Source organism: Pan troglodytes, chromosome 19, assembly GCF_028858775.2.
Source record: "Pan troglodytes isolate AG18354 chromosome 19, NHGRI_mPanTro3-v2.0_pri, whole genome shotgun sequence".
Classification (NCBI taxonomy): domain Eukaryota; kingdom Metazoa; phylum Chordata; class Mammalia; order Primates; family Hominidae; genus Pan; species Pan troglodytes.
This window is the reverse complement of record NC_072417.2, coordinates 22,311,068-22,332,493: the sequence shown is the minus strand read 5'-3', so window position 1 is coordinate 22,332,493 and position 21,426 is coordinate 22,311,068. Positions and strand designations below refer to the sequence as shown.

Below are 21,426 nucleotides of genomic sequence, written 5' to 3'. Positions count from 1 at the left end.
TAGACAAAACTGCTCAATTGAGGACAAACTGGGCAAAGTAGAATCTTTCTTTGGGAGTTTTTAGAAATATGGTGGGGTGGCATTTGGGAATAATAAGAATTGTAGCTGGGCATGGTGGTACGCGCCTGTAGACCCCCAGCTCTGGAGGCTGAGGTAGGAGGATCTTTGGAGCCCAAGAGCTTGAGGCAGCAGTGAGCTATGAAGGCACCACTGCACTCCAGCCTGGGTGACAGATCAAGACCCTGTCTGAAAAAAAAAATGTACACATTTGAGATGCATAAAATTTTGTTATATAAAAAAATTATAAGCATCGAAATGTGAAATTATGTAAATATGCCAAAATAGAAACCTGGAGGTGCTTGGAATCCAGACTTTGAGAGCCCAGCAGTGCAAGGATCTCTAGTGTTGGCTTTTTTTTTTTTTTGAGATGGAATCTCGCTCTGTTGCCCAGGCTAGTGTGCAGTGGCCCATTATAAGCTCACTGCAAGCTCCACCTCCCAGGTTCAAGCAATTCTCCCTCCCTCAGCTTCCTGAGTAACTGGGATTACAGGCGTGCATCACCACCCCCAGCTAATTTTTGTAATTTTTAGTAGAGACAGGGTTTTGCCATGTTGGCCGGGGTGGTCTTGAACTCCTGCCTCAGGTGGTCCACCTACCTCAGCCTCCCAAAGTGCTGGGATTACAAGCATGAGTCACTGCACCCGGCCTTGTCTTGGCTTCTTGTCAGCTCCCTGCTTATGTCCAACACTCACCCCTATTAGAGCTGGTGTGGGGAGCTTCTGTCCTGATGACTTAACAGTGTAATTAAAGTGCTTAGCGCTGTACCTGGACCACAGCTGGTGCCAATAAACAGCAGCTGCCATCATCCTCACCATCTGCATGTTATTGTTATATTAACTCTTTGATGGCAACCATGGCTTATCCCCCCATCTCCCCATGCCCTACAGCAGGGCAGTAGAATGGTTAAGAGGCTTTGAAGTCTAACAGTGCTAGCTTAAAATCCTAATTTGTCGCTTTGTATGTGTGGCTTTGGACACTTTGGGCAGGTCACCTACGTTCTTCGAGCCCTGTGTCCTTATCTGTCAGATGATGATTTTTTTTTTTTTTTTTTTTTTGAGATGGAGTCTCATTCTCTTGCCCAGGCTGGAGTGCAGTGGTGTGATCTCGGCTCACTGCAAGCTCCACCTTCCAGGTTCACACCATTCTCCTGCCTCAGCTTCCCGAGTAGCTGGGACTACAGGCTCCTGCCACCACGCCCGGCTAATTTTTTTGTATTTTTAGTGGAGACAGGGTTTCACCATGTTAGCCAGGATGGTCTCGATCTCCTGACCTCGTGATCCGCCCGCCTCAGCCTCCCAAAGTGTCAGATGATTTTAACAACTATGCTTCCATGACTTGCTGGGCTAGATGATATGACTGTAAAATGCCAAACCCATGGTTTAGCATCAAGTAAGCAAATTGTAAATGGTAGCGCTGCTCTGCCTATGACTATTTAGTCTTGTGCTTTAAACTCAAATATTTGTTGGCCTACTGAAGTCACCACACAGAGAAAGATGCTTTTCATTCTCAGTAAAGAACTTTGGGAGATAACTGGGGCAGGCAGCAAGAGAACAGATGTCATATGTCTAGCATCAACAAACTCATCAGAACTGATGGGCAGCTCACTTTGCTTAGAACCCGCACCAGCACACACACGGGGCTGCTTCCCAGTCACACTGCTCCTGGGAAGGTAGGGGGGCTGCTGTTCTGCAATTAGCGCGGTTCTTTACCTCCTATTACCGAACTGCCAGAGTTCATTTGTGTTCAGTTAGGTAGATGACCAATTCTTGTTCATTCCTATTTTCTTTTGCTCACTAATGTGTTTAACGTTCACTAACCTACCAAATGTGATTAGCGACTTTTTCTTTGAAGATGGAGTGGAGGAATCCTAGCGCTTTCTGCAACATGCTACTGCTGTTATCGAACAGTGCAGATATGGAAGTGCATCAGCCGGGGATGGGGAGAGGCTAGGGCAGTACATGTGAATGGAGAGGTAGCCCCACCAGTGTGTTTTCTGAAATACAGTCCCGCAGAGGGCAGTCTTGGGAAATTACTGTTTTCACACACTCTTCTTGACCCTACCCCTCCAGCACCTCCCTGCTATCCAAGGGTTGGGATTTTTAAAAAGAAAAACAAATTTTAAAAAAAGCAATGTGAATCTTTTGCCACCTTGTAAGGGTGAAAAGCCCCTTACCAAGTCTGGATGAACATTCATGCGTGTGCTTGAGGGCTTGGGAAAAAGACAGGGCTTGGCCCCACAGTGCAGGTAGGCCCAGTGATCCTATGATAGGGGCCAGGAGACGGGAGGTCCCCTGTGGGCAGGAGTTCAAGTATGTGGTATTATATGACTGGTGCTTGATGAACCAAGGGAGAGGGCACCAAAAACAATGGTATTTAATTGTTTTCAGGTCTGGGTGACTAATTAGACTGGGAAACAAGGGAGGAAATGATGGCCCTGTGCTTGCTCTGCCCACTGCCTCTGTGGATGCGTGGGCCGCTGGCTTCAGTCCTGCTTTTCTTTCTCATGGGTATTGTTTATGCTATGTTTTCTTTTCAGGAGGCCTGAGGTGGGCTGGGTTCTCCTCCTATGGCAGGGCTTCGGCTTCACTCTCCTCCTCCTTCTCTGTTGGGGCTTCGCTGTCCCTGGGATAAGAATAACAATGCCAAGGTTTTCATTCTTGAAAGGAGCAATTAAGCTTCTCACCCCCTCCTCATTTTAGATGGGAAATGTGAGGGTCCGTCATTTACCCGGGGTCCCTGTTGAGGATCTTGTCCTCATTAGATGACTTCTTGTGCAGCTTCCATGCGTGATTATTTACTCTTGTGGTTTGTACATATCTTTAAGCCAGAGCGGCTGTCTGAATGAAAAAAGTCCATCCTAGAAGATAGAAAGGGAAATATTAATTTTGCATGTCCTCTGCTTTCCCTGGCCACAGCAATGAATCCTCCAATGTACCTGACTCTCCCTTCGCGAAGAGCATCTCCTCCCTGGCAGAAATCTGAAAATGCCCCTGGGGAGACACATGCACAAGACAGTGAGTGATGCAGCCATTTCCCACGTATCTCACAATGTACTTCTCTGGTCTTACTAGGACTAAATGAGTATCTCAGTCCATAATCACAGGGAGAAGAACCACCACAGACCACATACCTGGGGTCTTGAAAATAATTCCATGCATGTGGGACTTTCAGAAGCTCTCCATGTCTGTCCAGAAGGGCCCCACAATATACTGGGGGGACTTTGTATGTGGCTCAGCATGGAGCAGGGGCAGGATGTTCATTCCCACTCATCCCCTTGGCCAAGTGCCCTTGTGCAGTGAACAAACTGCACAACCATGCTGGGCAGAAGCATTTTATATCAGTCCCCTTCAGACTTAGTCTCACAGGCATCATTTGATGGGGGGTGGGAGATGAAGTGGTTCTTCCTTTTCTAGATACTTTATTCTATAAGTTGGATCACCTCAAGCAAATGCCTGAGTGCAGCTAGCCAAGTTCTCTATCTCACAGTCTTCATACGGCTGGCTGTCACTGATGAGTGAGTGAGCTGTGAAATCAGCTTAAAGCACAACATGTTATTTTTGAATTTGAATAAAATAGGAAAAGGCAGAGTGCATTGTGTGACCATGGGGTAAGACACTCTCCCTTTCTCCTTCTCAGTTTTCCTGTCATAAAAGGACAAACTACTAAGTTCTCCGTAGTTAAAATTCTTTTTTGTTGTTTTTTAATTTGAGACAGTTTGGCTCGTTCCCCAGGCTGGAGTGCAATGGTGCTATCTTGGCCCCCTGCAACCTGCGCCTCCTGGCTTCAAGCAGTTCTCCTGCCTCAGCCTCCCAAGTAGCTGGGATTACACGCCTGCGCAACCACAACCAGCTAATTTAGTATTTTTAGTAGAGATGGGGTTTCACCATGTTGGTCAGGTTGGTCACGAGCTCCTAACCTCAAGTGATCCCAAAGTGCTGTGATTACAGGCGTGAGCCATCCTGCCTGGCCTTTCTGGTTAAAATTCTGTGAGGTTTGCGTAAAAGGAATAGAGTGGGGGTGCAAAAACCAGTAAGATGAGAAAATAGTGTTTCCTCAGTTCTAGTATCCAGGGGAAAAAAAGAAATAAAAGAAAATACTGTTTCCTGCCACTTAAGAGGAAGGACTCACATATCCTACCTTCCATCAGCCTTGAAGGAGACAAGTGCCCTCTCTCTCACACCCGGTGGCCTTCCCTTCCCCTTTCCCAGAGCCTCCAAGAAGGCCCCTGGCCTGGCCTGATGCCCACCATCAGCAGCAATAAGCACCAAAACCTTTCTCCTTCCTATCCCTCCCCACCTCCCGAAAGGGCTGAGGACAGCAGGTGTATCCTTGTTAGTTCCATCATGAGATAGCACATTCCTAGAATGTCGTACAGATGTAAATTCTCAAATTAATCTACAAATTTAACGTAATCCTATTCAAATCCCAAGATAGTTTTTGGTGGTGGCTGTTTTTAAGACAGGGCCTCGCTGTGTTGCCCAGGCTAGAGTGCAGTGGTACGACCACAGCTCACTGCATCCTCGACTTCCCAGGCTCAAGCGATCCTCCCACTTCAGCCTCTGAAGTCTCTCATATGGTGTCCAAGAAATGGTGACAAATCTCACAAAGGGACTAGGCTCAGCAGGGCTGGAATATTCAGGGAAGGTGTCAAGAAGAAAGATGAACTTGAGTTGGCTTTTGAGAGATGCATAGGACTCCCACAGGCAGAGTGAAATAAGGGCATTTTAGATGGACAAACACACAGACAAAAGCAGAAATGCAGGTGGTGTGACTGGGGTATGGTGAGGGGCTGCTGTGGCTGGAATGGAGGGCTGCCACAATAATGGAAATGGTAAATGAGGCAAATAAGGTTGGACTGGTGGCATAGCGTCCAGGTTGCCAGCTTTATTAAATCACTCTTCCAATATGCTAGCACTGGCCTGTTGGGAAAAGTAATACATCATGTAATCGAACAAAAGACAAACAGAGGCAAGCTCCAGGAATGGGCACTGTAAACAGGACTTGCCCCAGAGTAGCCAGATGTAGGCTTTAGATAAGTTGATGCAGGCTGAGCATCTCTAATCTGAGGGGGAATGTCTCACATGGTGTCCAAGAAATGGTGACACAACTCACAGAGGGTCTAGGCTCAGGAGGGCTAGAGTATGAGACGTTCCCCCTCGCCTGTGAACTTAAAAATGTGGCCAACAATTTTTGTAAAAGATGGCTACTCTGTAGTGCTTTAACTGGACCTATTTAGACAATGCCTTACACACTGGACGACCATACTGTGTAAATCTAATAAGTCTACAAGACAATACTTCTGTCTTTTGGCTCTCTCCTTCCTCTCCAGGGTGATGACAACTCCGTGAGGGTGGAGATTATACCTCTCTCATCATTTCAGCAACAAGGAAATAAATTAGTGGCAGAGTAAGGGTGACTTGATGAGTACATCCAATTGTTGACATAGTTTTGGGTGGAGAAATTTTGCTATTATATCGACTTCTTAAAATAGTCTAGTGGGATTAACTTGGTGTCAATTCACAGAGATCTGGACGCGAGGATCTTTTAAAAATCCTGAAATATACACTGCAGTAAAAGAACAAAGCATACACCTCAGCCTTAAATGACTGAAGAAGTATGTCAAGTAGCAGCAGGTGGGAAAGTGGCTTTGGTTTTCAGTTTGTGAGCTCTGAATCTACACAAAGACAGGACTGCATTCTGAAAACCTGAATTAATTTTTGTCCTTACCACAATGAGGCAGAAAAGTATAGTCGAAATCATTACTATTTCAGTCACAATTAATGCAAAGATGAGTTTTTCAGTATAGCCATATCCTGGAACTTCTTTTGTGAGCTAAAAACAAAACAAAACAAAACAAAAAAAAAACACCACAATGAGAGCTAATTATTCAAAATCCCAGTATTCCAGGTGAGTAGCTTACAGGTTCTTTTTTATTTTTTTGAAAGAGGGTCTCACTCTGTCACCGAGGCTGGGGTACAGTGGTGCAAACACCGTTCACTAGACTCGACCTCCCTGGGCTCAGGTGATCCTCCCACCTCAGCCTCCCAAGTAGCTGGGACTACAGGCACGTGTCACCAACCCAGATAATTTTTTTATTTTTTGTGGAGACAGGCTTTCACTATGTTGGCCAAGCTGGTCTCAAACTCCTGACTTCAAGTAATCCACCCACCTTGGCCTCCCAAAGTGCTGAGATTACAGGCGTGAGCTACCACCCCCGGCCTACAGTTCATCTTGTGTCCTAATCTATATTTCACTCTCTACATGAGCAAAGTGGGAGATCACTGTCATGACCAAAGTTACATGGCCAAGATAAGCTATGGCCTGGGAGTCCCAGATTCTTCTGTGTGGGCACTTTCCTGGGATATGCTAAATGATGGGAATTCTGGGTCTCATGTTTCTGTGTGGTCCTCACCTCAAGCGACTTCTCTTTCTGTTCACTCTGGGCTTCCGTGCTCTCATTAATGTAGTTCTCAGTCTTCCATTGGTCCGTATCCCATTCTATCTCAGATGCCTTTACTTCCTGCTGCCCACTGAGAAGCTTCATCAGGTGGCCTGTCCTGGAGATCAGCTTGGCACAGGTCACTTGCACATGGGCCCCAGAGCAGTCCATCTTCAAGGTCCGGATAACATGAGCAATGAGCCTTCTCACATTGTTGGTGGGGATAAGGGACTGTAGCTGCTGGGTTAGCTGAATTTCAAACTGAGCAATGGGTAATTGAAGCTTTTGGGCTCGGGGGACAGGTCAGTGCCCACGTTGTTGTATTCCCATTTTGTCTCAGTTTGTTTAACAGTTGGCCCTAAGTTGAATGCAGTCCCAGCGGAATCTGCCTCAGGAGGATGATTGTAGTTTGTGTTTTCAGAGATGGTGACTTCTGGCATGTTAGTGTTTTCCATAAAAACATTTTCTTCCAAGGCATTTCTTGCAGTTGTGTCTTTTATATTAGTGGTTTCTATAAAATGTTCTGAAGGAGCAGATACTTCCAGAAAAGGGTTTTCTTGAGGACTCAGGTCTCCTAAGGATGAAAAAGCCCCTTGTGAAGGGGAATTTATGAGGCTCTTCGCTGCAGAGAACGGAGGCCTGTTTGCGAGCATCAGTCTATTCAGATAACTTTTCTTTCTGAACTTTGGACTCTTTTTGACCTTGGGTGTTCTGTGGGTCATGCGGGAGCGAGTTTTGTGAAAGCGGTATTTTTTTCTGGAATGTACAATTGGTTTAGAAGCCTTCATATTTGTAACTTTAGCCTTTGCACTTTCTAAAATGGAAATAGCGTGGGTTAAGTCTTTTGATCTGTCTCTCACCTGTGGTAAGGCTTTTGCAGGGCTGGAGGTAGAAGGCGCGCCCTTGGAGAAGGGTGTCAGCACAGAGACTGCTGCCTTATGCTCTTGGGTGAATGAAGGCTTGGTGTAGATGGCGTTTCCCGCTAACTTCTCAGGCCCCTGCTGTGTGTGAGGCTGTTCCAGCTCCTTTAGGGCTGGACTCCCGAGCCTTTTTTCTTCGGCAGCGTTCTCCACAGATGCCTGGGCACCCTGTTCCCTCCTGATGCTCTGCCTTCCCACCTCTTTGAAGTGCCTTTTCTGGATGCTCCTTGGGCCCATGAGGACTCTACTCACTCTCTACCAGTTTTTGCGTATAGTTTGAATCTTTGCCAGGCTGTTTCCTGTGGTTGGCAGTTAAATGAACGGTAGTAACATTGATTTCACATCTAGGTTTACTGCTGAGAAATACGGCAAGATGTAACTTAGTGCACTGATAACATCACTCTCGTCATTGGTGTCTAGCTGCTCACTCCCAAAGCCTGACAAGTTGATGCCACTGCTGTCTGAGGGCTCCTCCGGCTCAACAGTCAGCTCAGTGCTTGTGTAATTCTTCCGGGCTTGTAACACCTTCATGAACGCTCCTTCTGGATTCCCTACAGATTCTTCTTCAGCTGTCAAAGAAGAGACTGCTTTGCTCATGAAAGATGATGGGATGGGATGCATCAGTCCATAGCTGTACACCCCAGTCACACAGAGTAGGAGTCAGCAAACATTTGAGTGCCATTCAGAGAGAAGAAACACACACCCAATCCTAAACCTATGAAATGGCAAAACAAAAGGAGAAAATATATCTCTTGAAAACACGGCCATCTACTTGGAACATTTCATAGTGTGACATACAGTAACTCTGCTTAGGATTATTTCATTGATCCCCAGGGGCCAATTGCCCAGTGCTCAGTCAAAGCCCAAGGTGGAAGAAAAGTGCTTCCCTGATGAGCTGATGAGCTGGCCTCTCTGCAGACTGCTCCATACCCTGTGCTGTCTGTCCTGCCTCAGATGCAGAGAGAGCACAAGGCTCCCGCTCTCCTCGTCCTTGGTTCGCCTGTGTTCTTGCTACCATCACAGCTGAATGCAATGAAAGGCGGTCCTCTGAGAGGAGCAGGGTGGAGATGCTAAAGTGGAGGCCCCCACCCATTGCTGATAGATCCTCATCTGGCATGCGCTCCACCCTCCCCATTCTCTGCTCCCACATATCGTAGCCCCATCACAGAAGATGCGACATGGAAAAAAGCACTGTGTCCACCCTAGTTCTTAAATTTGGGCAGGGATTTGGGGTGTATGTTAAGAGTTTTTCAAATTTGCCAGATTGTATGCCTATGTTGTTAAATACACAATGAATCTCTGGTATGATAGCAGTTTCTGGATGAACATTACTTGAGGTCCTAAAATGCAGAAGGGAAAAAGCAACTTTTGTCAGATGCCTACTTTGCTTTCATTTCATCTCTAATATTTTGGATGGGGAATCAGCCAAAGCTTCTGACTGCATGAAGGTCAAGCGTGCCAGTGTGCAGCTGGGTTTCTTTTCCAGAATTAAAAGTATTTTGGGTGGTGGTGAGGGTCAGAGGAAGAAGTAAAGATTGTGAGAAAGGGGAAGAAACATGGGCTTGGGGAGAACCCAGAATTGGGGCCAGAAGACCTGGCACTAGGCTACAGCACTTAGCACCTCTGATCTTGTTTTTCCTCATCTGTAAAAGGAGGTTAACAAAGCTTTTCTGCCCACTTCTTGGGGAGAAGGGAATAATATAATTGGTAAAAAAAAAAAAAAAAAAAAAAGTTTTGAAAAATAAGCAACACTGACTTTATGTAACCAAGCATTATTAATTATCCACCCCATATCACTGGTAGATACCTGTATTCCAGCTATCTGGACATGAAAGCAGTCACATTTTAGAAGTCATGAAGTTGATGCTAATAAACCTAATCTACAGAAACACTCTTGAAAGCCCTTGAGCGTTTGTTCTGTGAACAGAAAGGTTTGAGATTCAGAGCAAGTTCAGAGTTGGATGGTCTAAGAATGGAAAAGCCCTCCATTCCATTAGAAGAGCCAGGTAGCAATTTCTGGTTATGGAACCAGAAGCTCTCAGGCTTCAAATAAAACAGCATCACTTGTACTCTTATAAAACTGTAAAAACAGAAAAACCAAAACCGTATCTACATCTGTCCTATAAGGCAGAGAGTACTTGAGACCACATGAATTTAAAACCACCTTACAAACTACATTGCACTATATGAAGAAATTATCACTGTGGGCAAAGCATCAAGCAGAGAGCACAGTACACAGTGTGCGGATGTTAATGTTATTCCCTAGCCTTCCCATTCCTTTGTCTTGGTCCTTTGTGCATATGGAACAGTTCTATTATTAAATTTTGTAATAGTAACTGAGAACCTGACTCTCAGCAAGGGAGTAGTTCAGAAATTGAGGGAGTTTAACTCTGAATGAGTAAATAAAAATAAAGCAATTATGTCATTAGCTTCAAATTTTATCATCATTAAAAATAAAAAGTTTAAAAACAAATACTTAATGTAACAATTTATCACCGTGCAATTTGGACTCACGACAATGTATGGTGTTTGTCAGACATGCACTGTTGCAATGCAGCTTGACTGTCTTGCAGACAGCCTCAATGCTGTTTTTAAATTGGCAGAGGCAGCAGGCCATATGGCTAGGTAAGATCCTATAGATGAAAACAGAGAGCAATAAATTAGCGGTAAAGCGGTTACTTGAGTAGGTAAAGGAGGCAGCCAACGCTACCACAGGGGTGGGAAAAAGGTGTCATTGAAGCCTATGGACTGGACAGTTGGGTAGGAACCAGAAGGCCAATAGGAAGGAGGGCAAAGGTGCCCAACTGAAGGGTAAGCATGGCAGTGAGTATGGTATGCCTAGAATAAAGATGGTTGGGATTACAATTGGGTGACAGTGATTAGTAGTTTAATTCAGAAGTATCTCTTCCCAACTCAAAAGTCTCACTTTGGGCTGAAAGTACAGAGGAAGAAGGTAGACTTTTAAGAAGTATGAATAAGCCCCCAACTTCTGGAGTCCCTTTCTCAATTCCTGTTGGGAGTGGAAAATATTATAAATTACTCTGGGCATTAAAAATAGCTTAGTTTAACCTGGATTGTGGAGTTAAAAAATAATAAAGATTGCATTGGTCAAATCTGGACAATTTGAGCATTCAAAAGAATAACAACAATAAGTTACAACATATTTAATATAAAGAAGAATCCACGAAGAGTGATATAGAAAAAGAAAGAGGGGGAGTTCTTCTTCAATTAAATAATGCCAGCTAGTAAATGTAGAAGGAATGACAGAATTTTTAAAAGTGTCACTTTGCAACCATCAGTGTAATACAAATTCATTCAGACAAGGATTATCATTGATGCACATTTGGGTGAAAAGACATTTGAGAACAGGATCTTCACTGAACTCAAAGTAACAACCCACAGATTATTTATTAATTACCAAGCGGAAAATTATTATTTTTTATTTTTATTTTATCACCCAGGCTGAAATACAGTGGCAAAATTATACCTCATTGCAGCCTCAACCCCCCTGGGCTCAAGGGATCCTCCAAATTCAGTCCCCCGAGTAGCTGGGAGTATAGGCTTGCACCACCATGCCCAGCTAATTTTTTTTTTTTTTTGTACTTTTGTATTTTCAGTAGTGACAGGGTTTCCCCATGTTGCTCAGGCTGGTGTAGAACTCCTGGGCTCAAGCAATCCTCCCACCTCAGCCTTCCAAAGTGCTGGGATTACAAGTGGGAGCCCCTGTACCCAGCAAAATAATTACAATGGAGAGATCTGGAAGATCACCTTAGTCAAGTGATCAAACTTAGTATTACAGGCCATCTGCAGTTACGAGGCAGGAAGGATACATCACCTATGCAGTATTTTTCCCAAAAATGCTTAACTTGAATTTCATCATGAGGAAACAGACATATCCGGATTGTGGGACAATTTACAAGACAACTATCTTTGACTCTTAAAAAATGCCAATGTCATGAAAGATCAAAGAAAGTAGAAGCATGTTTTAGATTAAAGGAAATGAAGACATGACATGCAGTGCCTGATCTTTGATTAGATTCTGTACTATTCTTTCATCTTTCTGGCTTGTTTGAATTTTTTTCAATACGTAAATTTGGGCAAAAGAGGTAACCGAGACAATTGATTAATTTATTGTTGTGGCTTATTGGGGGCACTTTCAGAGAGATAAAAACAATCCCTGTAACTGAAGTAAAAGGTTAATCTTAGGCAGTATAGCATGGCCATTAAGAATACAGATTCCATAGCCAGACTATGCTTCAATCTCAGGTCTGCTAATAATGTGAATTTGGGCAAATTGTTAAATCTCTGTTCCTTGGCCTTGTCATTATAATAGTACCTACCTCTAATGAATTTTGAGGATCAAATGAATCAATACCTGAAAAATGCCTAGTGCACAGTGAGTGCTCAATAAGAGTTAACTATAATTATTATGTTGCAGAGGTTGTGGGGGGCCTTTTCTGAGTCCTCCAAAAGGATGGCTTTATTGGGGCCACATTGAGACTGTGAAAACAGAAGAGAGTTTCATGGATAGAAGAAGTCTATGAGTTGGGGGTATAATGTATAGAGTTTTAGATTAAAACTGCATCCAATGAGTTGGCCTGACACATCTTTCAAACCTATAGAGGAACAATCACAAGTGACTAGTATTATTCCTTTGGGTCCAGTGGAAGCCTCTGATCTTCATATGGAATGGACCCGGAACCGTAACCCAGCATTTTGTTATACAGCAACCTTACCTCTGCCACAAAGGCGTTTCTTTTGTTTATTTTGAGGCCGGGTCTCGCTCTGTTACACAGGCTGAGTGCAGTGGTGCAATCTTGGCTCACGGCAGCCTCTGCCTCCTGTGCTCAAGTGATCCTCCCACCTCAGCCTCCTGAGTAGCTAGAACTACAGGTGTGTGCCACCACGCCTGGCTAATTTTTGTATATTTTGTAGAAATGGGGTTTCACCATGTTGTCCAGGCTGGTCTCGAACTCCTGGGCTCAAGCCACCCTCTCTCTTTGGCCTCCCAAAGTGCTGGGATTACAGGCATGAGCCCAAAATTTTTGGTATTCTTTTCTGCCCCCAACTTTTTATTTTAAACATTTTCTTTTTTTCCTTTAAGCCTTAGAATGGCTGGGAAACATTTTCAAATGGTATAATGAACACCTGTATAACTTTAATCTGGAATCAGTAGTTGCTAATACTTTGCCACATTTGCTTTCCGTGTGTGTATGTCTATACATTTTTCTGGACAAAACCATTTGAGAGTCAGTTGCAGACATAATGACCCTTCACCATTGAAGACTTCAGCCTGCAGCCCCTAAGAACCAAGGCATTCTCCGACATAACCAGAGGACTATCATCACCCAATGGAACTTCATATTATCATTGTCTACTATGCGGTCCATATACACATTTTCACAATTGTCCCAATCATAACATGGGTTAAAAAATTCAGAATCCAATCAAACATCAGACATTACACTTAGTACATGATTCTTTAGTCTCCTTCAATCTAGAACTGTTACCAGGATTGTTTTAAAGTATACTGACAAACCTTTGAGACTACAAGGAAAAAAAAAGTGGATAGCAAAGAAAAAAGATGCCACAGAACTTTTCAGGTCAAAAACCCTAAAAGTGAGTATGTTGGTAGGAAGCCCTGACTGCGGAGGAAACAGTATTTCTAGCATCCTCCATAATTCAAGTTGCTCTTCATAATTCAAGTTGTTCATCTTTTTTTTTTTTTTTTGAGATGGAGTCTCGCTCTTGTTGCCCAGGCTGGAGTGCAATGCCTCGATCTTGGCTCACTGCAACCTCCGCCTCCCAGGTTCAAGTGATTCTCCTGTTCTGCCTCAGCCTTCCGAGTAGCTGGGATTACAGGCACCCACCACCATGCCCAGCTAATTTTTGTATTTTTAGTAGAGACGGGGTTTTACCATGTTGGCCAGGCTGGTTTTGAACTCCTGACCTCAGGTGATCTACCTGCCTCAGCCTCCCAAACTGATAGGATTACTGGCATAAGCCACTGCGGCTGGCTGCTTGTCTTTTATCTTTATAAAGTTTTTAAATTTTATGGTTTAATTTGCACAGTTAGAAAAAAATAGGACCAATTCTTTTGCTTTATAGCCAAAGAAGAAGGAATAAATCTAAGAGGAGGAACTAGTCAAAACCATACTCCCACTTGTCTTCTTGTATGACATCACAGCCTTTCTTACATTGCATGTAATCACCTGTCCGCTTGTCAGGCTCCTGGACTATGAGCGCTTTGAGGGCAGAGACCACATTTTTTTTTTTTTTTTTTCTGAGACGGAGTCTCACTCTGTCGCCCAGGCTGGAGTGCAGTGGCGCAATCTTGGCTCACTGCAATCTCCGCCTCCCAGGTTCAAGCAATTCTCCTGCCTTAGCCTCCCAAGTAGCTGGGATTACAGGTGCCCGCCACCATGCCCTGTCATCCCCGTGCCTGGCATGATGTCTGAAATGTATTAGGCATTTAACAAATGTTTATTGAATAAACAAATGACATTTTGTTTATATGTCAATAAAATGAATAAATTGATTTTGATGCAAATTTTTATTCCAAAATGCTGGAATCGATTTTCTTTTTAATTCTTTAAGGTGAACAAGAAAAATAAAAGAAACAGGAATAAATAAAAGAAAATCTACCTTTAGGTTAACCCAAGAATCATCTTTGTACTTAGGCAGAAATTATAAAAATAATAATTATTACAGTGAGTATCTACTGGGTTGCCAGGTATTTGTGATCAGCAAATACCTTATGTGGTAGATATTATTATTGCCCTATTTTTAAATGAGGAAACTGAGACACAGAGAGGTTATATAACTTGTCCTAGGTCACCAAGCTATTAAGCAGCAAAGCTGTAATTTGAACTCATGTGTTTAATCTGTATGAAGAAAAAGGGTTTATTTTAACCTTAGGTTTTAAAAAAATTTTTATTTTCGTTCTTCATTCTTTTTCTCTCTCTTTTTCCTTCCTTCCTTCCCTCCCCCTTCCTTCTATTTTCTTTCCTTTCCTTTCTTTCCTTTCTCCTCTCCCCTCCACTCCCCTCCCCTCCCCACCCAAACAGGGTCTTGCTCCATTGACCAGGCTGGAGTGCAGTGGCATGATCTTGGCTCACTGCAACCTCCTCTTCCCAAGCTCAGGTAATCCTCCTTCCTCAGTCTCCCAAATAGCTGGGACTATAGGCACGCACCACCACGCCTGGCTATTTTTTGTGTTTTCAGTAGAGATGGGAGTTTCACCATGTTTGCCAGGCTGGTCTTGAACTCCTGATCTCAAGTGATCCGCCTGCCTTGGCCTCCCAAAGTGCTGGTGTGAGCCACTGGGCCCAGCCTTAATTGTGAGAAGACTAAATACAGAAGTGCCTTTCAACCTTCTTCTACTCCTCTGGGAGGACCTCTATGAGAATTACAATTTCTCATTAGCAGGGCACGGCAGCGCTTGCCTGTAATTCCAGCTGTTTCAGAGGCTGAGGCAGGAGAATTGCTTGAACCCGGGAGGCGGAGGTTGCAGTGAGCCAAGATCAAGCCACTGTACTCCAGCCTGGGCAATAGAGCAAAAAAAAGTGGATTATAGTTTCTCTTTTTATGTCTTTCCCCTAATCATTTCCCATGATTAAATAGTTAGTCTATGGTCGATGAGACTTTTTTTTTTTAAGAGACACATTCTCACTCACTTTGTTGCCCAGGCTGGAGAGCAGTGGCTATTCACAGCCATGATCCCACTAGTGATCAGCATGGGAGTTTTGACCTGCTCTATTCCTGAACTGGGCTGGTACACCCCTTTTTAGGCAACCTGGTGGTCTCCTTTTCCTGGGAGGTCACCATACTGATGCTGAACTTAGTGCGGACACCCAATCAGCATAGCATGCTACAGCCCAGAATTCCTGGACTCAAAGGATCCTTCTTCCTTTGCCTCCCGAGTATCTGGGACTACAGGCATGTGCCCAGTGAGCCTTCAGAGATTTAAAACCATGTTGTAAGTGACATCAGTGAAAATGGTGGAATAAAGACATCGAGGCTGGGCGCAGTGGCTCACGCCTGTAGTCCTAGCACTTTGGGAGGCCGAGGCAGGTGGATCACGAGGTCAGGGGATCGAGACCATCCTGGCTAACAAGGCGAAACCCCGTCTGTACTAAATATACAAAAATTAGCTGGGCGTGGTGGCAGGCGCCTGTAGTCCCAGCCACTCGGGAGGCTGAGGCAGGAGAATTGTGTGAACCCGGGAGGTGGAGCTTGCAGTGAGACGAGATTGCGCCACTGCACACTCCAGCCTGGGCAACAGAGTGAGACTCTGTCTCAAAAAAAAAAAAAAAAAAAAAAAAAGAGACATCCAAAAATTCATCCCTTCATAAAAGCAACAAACACCAAAAAAAGTGCAAAAAAAAAAAAAAAATGACCAGAATAAACTTTTTCAGAACTCTAGAAATGTAACCAAAGTCTTGCAGCAACCCGAGGAGCATTTATTCAAGAAAAATTTCTGTAAGAACAGTGAGATTTGTGTTAACTTGCCTTAGACCATTCCTCACCCTCTAGCTCAGTAGTCGCCTTGAAAAACAGCCCACATCCCCAAGCAGAGGGAGCAGAATGGAGCTGGAGCTCCTTCAAAGCCTTATGCTCAGTTAACTGTCATGATGTCATCTGTCTGGTAGTTCCCTGGAAGACCTCATTTGAAAGGTTTGTCTTTATTTGACCAGAATGAAAGCTGTCTAGTGTGAAAGCCTCTCCAAAGAGGGTGTTTTTGGAAAACAATTACAGACAAGTGTTTTAACATGGCAACTGTATTCGGCAATGAATAACGGTTTGGGGAAAAAAAGCCTAATCAAAAAGCTTAATAGGAAAAGCTGAGTAATAAGATGTCCACAGGAATTTTGAAACACTCTGATATATGCTTGGGAAACTAGAAGTCCATAAGACATATTCCTGGCAATTTGCAATGTCATGCACGTGCATAGGGCAGGCTGCCAGCATGGTCAGGAAAGACCTACTAAGTTCATAAACTCTCACCCCTGGCTGATCTTGAGGTTCTGCACAAGCAAGAAGTGAAAGCTAAGGCATGGCTGTAAATTGTCTAGCTGAGTGCTGAAGGTATGCCCCAACATGTACACAGAGCCCCTTGGCAAAAACTAGGAGACTTATCAGTTCCAAGAATTTAAGTAAATCTTCATTTAATCATTAGCTGATCGGTAAGCTAACCAAGGAGATACTTCAGTGGCAACACATGACATATAATGCAAGACTTTACAGAAGAAGTTCAGAAAAGTCACTAAATAAATAGCAACTACTAACACAAGCAGCAGTAACACCAAACCCTGGCAGCATGGATCTGATTTTCAGAATTGCTACATTATATTATTTAAAATATTCAATTTTTAACAAACATTTATGAAAGATGCAAGGAAACAAAGTATGGCCCAAACACGTGGTGGGGGGAGAAATAAGCAGAAATTGTCCCTGAGAAAGACCAGATGTTAGACTTACTAGACAAAGATTTTTTTATTTTTTATAGTTGGGGTCTTGCGAAGTTACCCAGGGTGGTCTTGAACTCCTGGCCTCAGCCTCAACCTCAGCCTCAGCCTCCCAAAGTGCTGGGATTATAGGCACGAGCCACCATGCCTGGCCTAGAGAAGGATTTAATTCAGCTATTTAAAATATGTTCAAAGAGATAAGAGAAATGATTCAGTTCTGTAGACTAGAGAACTAAAGGAAAGTATGAAAGCAATGTCTCATCAAATAGAGAATATCAATAAAGAGATAGAAACCATAAAAAGGAGCCAAATAGAAATTCCAGAGTTGAAAAGTATGGTAACTGAAATGGAAAAATTATTAGAGGTTCTCAATGGCACATTACAGCAGGCCGAAGAAAGAATGGGGAACTTAAAGGTTAATTGAGATTGTTGACTCTGAGGAACAGAAATAAAAATGAATGAAAGTGAATGGAATCTCAGAGACCTGTTTGTGGAACACATCATCAAGCTTACTAACATACACATAATGAGCGTCCCAGGAGAAGAAAAACAGAAAAAAGGAGAAAGAATATTTGAAGAAATAATGGCCCCAAACTTCCCAAACATGATGAAAAACAATCTGCATATTCAAGAAGCTCAAGGAACTACAAGTAGGAAAAACTGAGGGATCCACATCTAAACATACTGTAATCAAACTGACAGAAGCCAAAGACAGAATATCTTGAAAGCAGCAAGAGAAAAGCAACTCATCACATACAAGGGATCCTCAATAAGATTAATAGCTGATTTCTCTTCAAAAACAATGGAGATGCTGGGCATGGTTGCTCACACCTGTACTCCCAGTACCTTGGGAGGCTTGAGGCTCAAGAATTGCTTGAAGCCAGGAGTTGGATACCAGCACTGGCAATAGAGTAAAACCCTGTCTCTACAAAAAATTTAAACATAACTGGGCATGCCCGTCTGGGATGTGAGGAACGCCTCTGCCCGGCCGCAACCCCGTCTGGGAGGTGAGGAGCGTCTCTGCCTGGCTGCCCTGTCTCAGAAGTGAGGAGCCCCTCAGCCCGGCAGCCGCCCCGTCTGAGAAGTGAGGAGCCCCTCTGCCCGGTAGCCGCCCTGTCTGAGAGGTGAGGAGCCTCTCCGTCCGGCAGCCACCCCGTCTGAGAAGTGAGGAGCCCCTCTGCCCAGCAGCCGCCCCGTCTGGGAGGTGAGGAGCGTCTCCGCCCGGCAGCTGCCCCGTCCGGGAGGGAGGTGGGGGGCAGCCCCTGCCCGGCCAGCCGCCCCGTCCGGGAGGTGGGGGGCGCCTCTGCCCGGCCGCCCCTTCTGGGAAGTGAGGAGCCCCTCTGCCCGGCCGCCACCCCGTCTGGGAGGTGTACCCAACAGCTCATTGAGAACGGGCCATGATGACGATGGCGGTTTTGTCGAATAGAAAAGGGGGAAATGTGGGGAAAAGATACAGAAATCAGATTGTTGCTGTGTCTGTGTAGAAAGAAGTAGACATAGGAGACTCCATTTTGTTCTGTACTAAGAAAAATTCTTCTGCCTTGGGATGCTGTTGATCTATGACCTTACCCCCAACCCAGTGCTCTCTGAAACATGTGCTGTGTCCACTCAGGGTTGAATGGATTAAGGGCGGTGCAATATGTGCTTTGTTAAACAGATGCTTGAAGGCAGCATGCTCGTTAAGAGTCATCACCACTCCCTAATCTCAAGTACCCAGGGACACAAACACTGCGGAAGGCCGCAGGGTCCTCTGCCTAGGAAAACCAGAGACCTTTGTTCACTTGTTTATCTGCTGACCTTCCCTCCACTATTGTCCTATGACCCTGCCAAATCCCCCTCTGCGAGAAACACCCAAGAATGATCAATAAAAAAAAAATTAAAAAAAAAAATAACTGGGCATGGTGGTGCATGCCTGTAGTCTCAGCTACCCAGGAGGCTGAGGTGACAGCATTGCTTAAGCCTGGGAGGTGGAGGCTGCAACGATGTGAGTGGTTGCACCACTGCACTCCAGCCTGGGTAACAGAGCAAGACCCTGTCTAAAAACAAAGCAACCACACACAACAGTGGAGGATAAAAGGCAATGAAATGGCATATTCAAAGTGCTAAAGAAACTGTCAGCCAATAATTCTATACCTGGCAAAACTACCTTTGAAATTGAAGAGAAATTAAGATATTCTAGATAAATAAAAACTGAGAGACTTTGTTGCTACAAGACCTGCCCTATAAGGAGTACTAACGTGAATCTGCACAAAGAAATAAAAAGCACTGGCTGGGCGCAGTGGCTCAGGCCTGTAATCCCAGCACTTTGGGAGGCTGAGGCTGGAGGATCACTTGAGGTCAAGAGGTTGAGACCAGCCTGGCAAACATGGTGAAACCCTGTCTCTACTAAAAATACAAAAATTAGCTGGGTGTGGTGTTATGTGCCTGCAATCCCAGCTACTCAGGAGGCTGAGGCACTAGAATCGCTTGAACCTGGGAGGCAGAGGTTGCGGCGAGTAAAGATTGTGCCACTGCACTCTAGCCTGGGCAACAGAGTGAGACTCTGTCCCAAAATAAAGAAAAAAAAATAAGAAAAAGATACTTACCTAATGCAATAATTATAAATCTAGTTGATGAACATAAAGTATATAAAGATGTAATGTGTGACAATAACAGTATAAAGGAGGGGGTGAGAGTGGAGCTTTAGAGAAGCAAAGTTTTTGTATACCATTGAAACAAAGTTGGAATTAATCTGAACTACAACGTTATAAAATTAAGATGTAGCTGAGAGGACAGGTGCGCACCACCACACTCGGCTAACTAAAAAAAATTTTTAGAGATAGGGTCTCATTATGTTGCCCAGGCTGGTCTCAAACTCCTGGTCTCAAGCAATCCTCCTTCCTTGGCCTCCCAAAATACAGGGATTATAGGTATGCACCACTGCATCTGGCCACAAACATTTTGTTCTTTTACTGTTCATTTTTCAAGACAGGTTTTCACTCTGTTTCCCAGGCTGGAGTGCAGTGGCACAATCATGGCTCACTGCAGCCCCGATCTCCCGGGCTCAAGTGATCCTCCTGCCTTAGCCACCTGAGTAGCTATGACTACAGGCGTGTGCCGCCACGTTCAGCTAAATTTTAAATTTTTTTTTTGTAGAGATAAGGTCTCAGTATGTTGCCCTGGCTGGCCTTGAACTCCTGGGGTCAAGCAATCCTCCCACCGCAGCCTCCCAAAGTGCTAGGATGACAGGTGTGAGCCACTGCACTGCACAAATACAGAAGACCAAATTATTAAAATTCGAAATGAGAGGGGACATTACTATTGTTCTTAGAGACATAAAAAGGATTATAATATGAATAAAAAGGATTATACATATAAACAATATATGCTAATAACTGGATAAGCTGGATGAAAGACACATTACCAGAAAGATATGAACTACTGAATCTGACTTGACAAAAAAACAGAAAATCTGAATAGACAGACCTATGTCAAGTAAAGAGATTGAGGTAGTAATCAAAAAACTTTCCACTAAGAAAAGCTGAAGACCAGCAGGCAGCCCCACTGATGAATCTACCAAATACTTACAGAAGAATTAACACCAATCCTTCATAAAGTCTTTCAAAATACAGATGAGGAAAGAACATTTCCTAACTTATTCTATGAGGCTGATATTAACCTGGTATCCAAACTAAAGACATCACACACAAAAAATTACAGACCAGTATTTCTTATGAATGTCGATGGAAAAATGCTTGACAAAATCTGGCAAACCAAATTCAACAGAGTATTCTGTAAACATGAAGCAGATAATAATAGCACGATTCTCCAAACTGATCTATGGTTTCACTACAATTGTTGTTTTTTGGAGTGAAAAAGTTTTCATTTATTGGCCGGGCACGGTAGCTCATGCCTGTAATCCCAGCATTTTGGGAGGCTAAAGCAGGTGGATCATCTGAGGTTAGGAGTTCAAGAGCGGCCTGATAAACGTGCTGAAACCTCGTCTCCATTGGAGTCTCACTCTGTTGCCCAGGCTTGAGTGCAATGGCGTGACCTCGGCTTACTGCAACCTCCACCTCCCGGGTTCAAGTGATTCTCCTACCTCAGCCTCCTGAGTAGTTGGGATTACAGGCGCCTGCCACCACGCCCTGCTAATTTTTGTACTTTTAGTAGACACGGGGTTTCACCATGTTGTCCAGGCTGGTCTCTAACTACTGACCTCAGGCGATCCGCCTGCCTCAGCCTCCCAAAGTGCTGGGATTACAGGCGTGAGCCACTGCGCCCTGCTAACATATCCTCTTTCTAAAAAGCTACATATATTGCAAAGTATTGGAATAGGAATAACATAGCAGTTAGGTTGGGCATTTGGGTTGATTACATATCTGTGCTATTATCAGTACAATTCTTATCAAAATCCCAGCTGGCTTCTTTCCAGAAAGTGACAAGCTAGTTCTAAAATTATAATGCAATTTAAGGCACCCTAAATAGCAAAATAATCTTGTAAAGTAACAAAGTGGGAAGACTCAAATGTCCCAATTTCAAAACCCAAATCAAATCTACA

The 21,426-nt window shown here is 44.1% G+C and overlaps 1 protein-coding gene across 1 annotated transcript in view; it reads right to left on the bottom strand.

Moving 5' to 3' along the window:
• Positions 1-2,410: 2,410 nt before the first annotated feature.
• The window catches only part of LOC129137744 (leucine-rich repeat-containing protein 37A3-like), a 38,590-nt gene continuing 19,574 nt past the window's right edge, over positions 2,411-21,426 (bottom strand). Inside the window, 7 exon segments of the mRNA XM_063798417.1 lie at positions 2,411-2,682; positions 2,788-2,917; positions 2,996-3,050; positions 5,788-5,892; positions 6,473-6,765; positions 6,768-7,988; positions 9,934-10,052. Coding sequence (XP_063654487.1) covers positions 2,880-2,917; positions 2,996-3,050; positions 5,788-5,892; positions 6,473-6,765; positions 6,768-7,988; positions 9,934-10,052 — 1,831 coding nt within the window. The 3' untranslated portion in view covers positions 2,411-2,682; positions 2,788-2,879.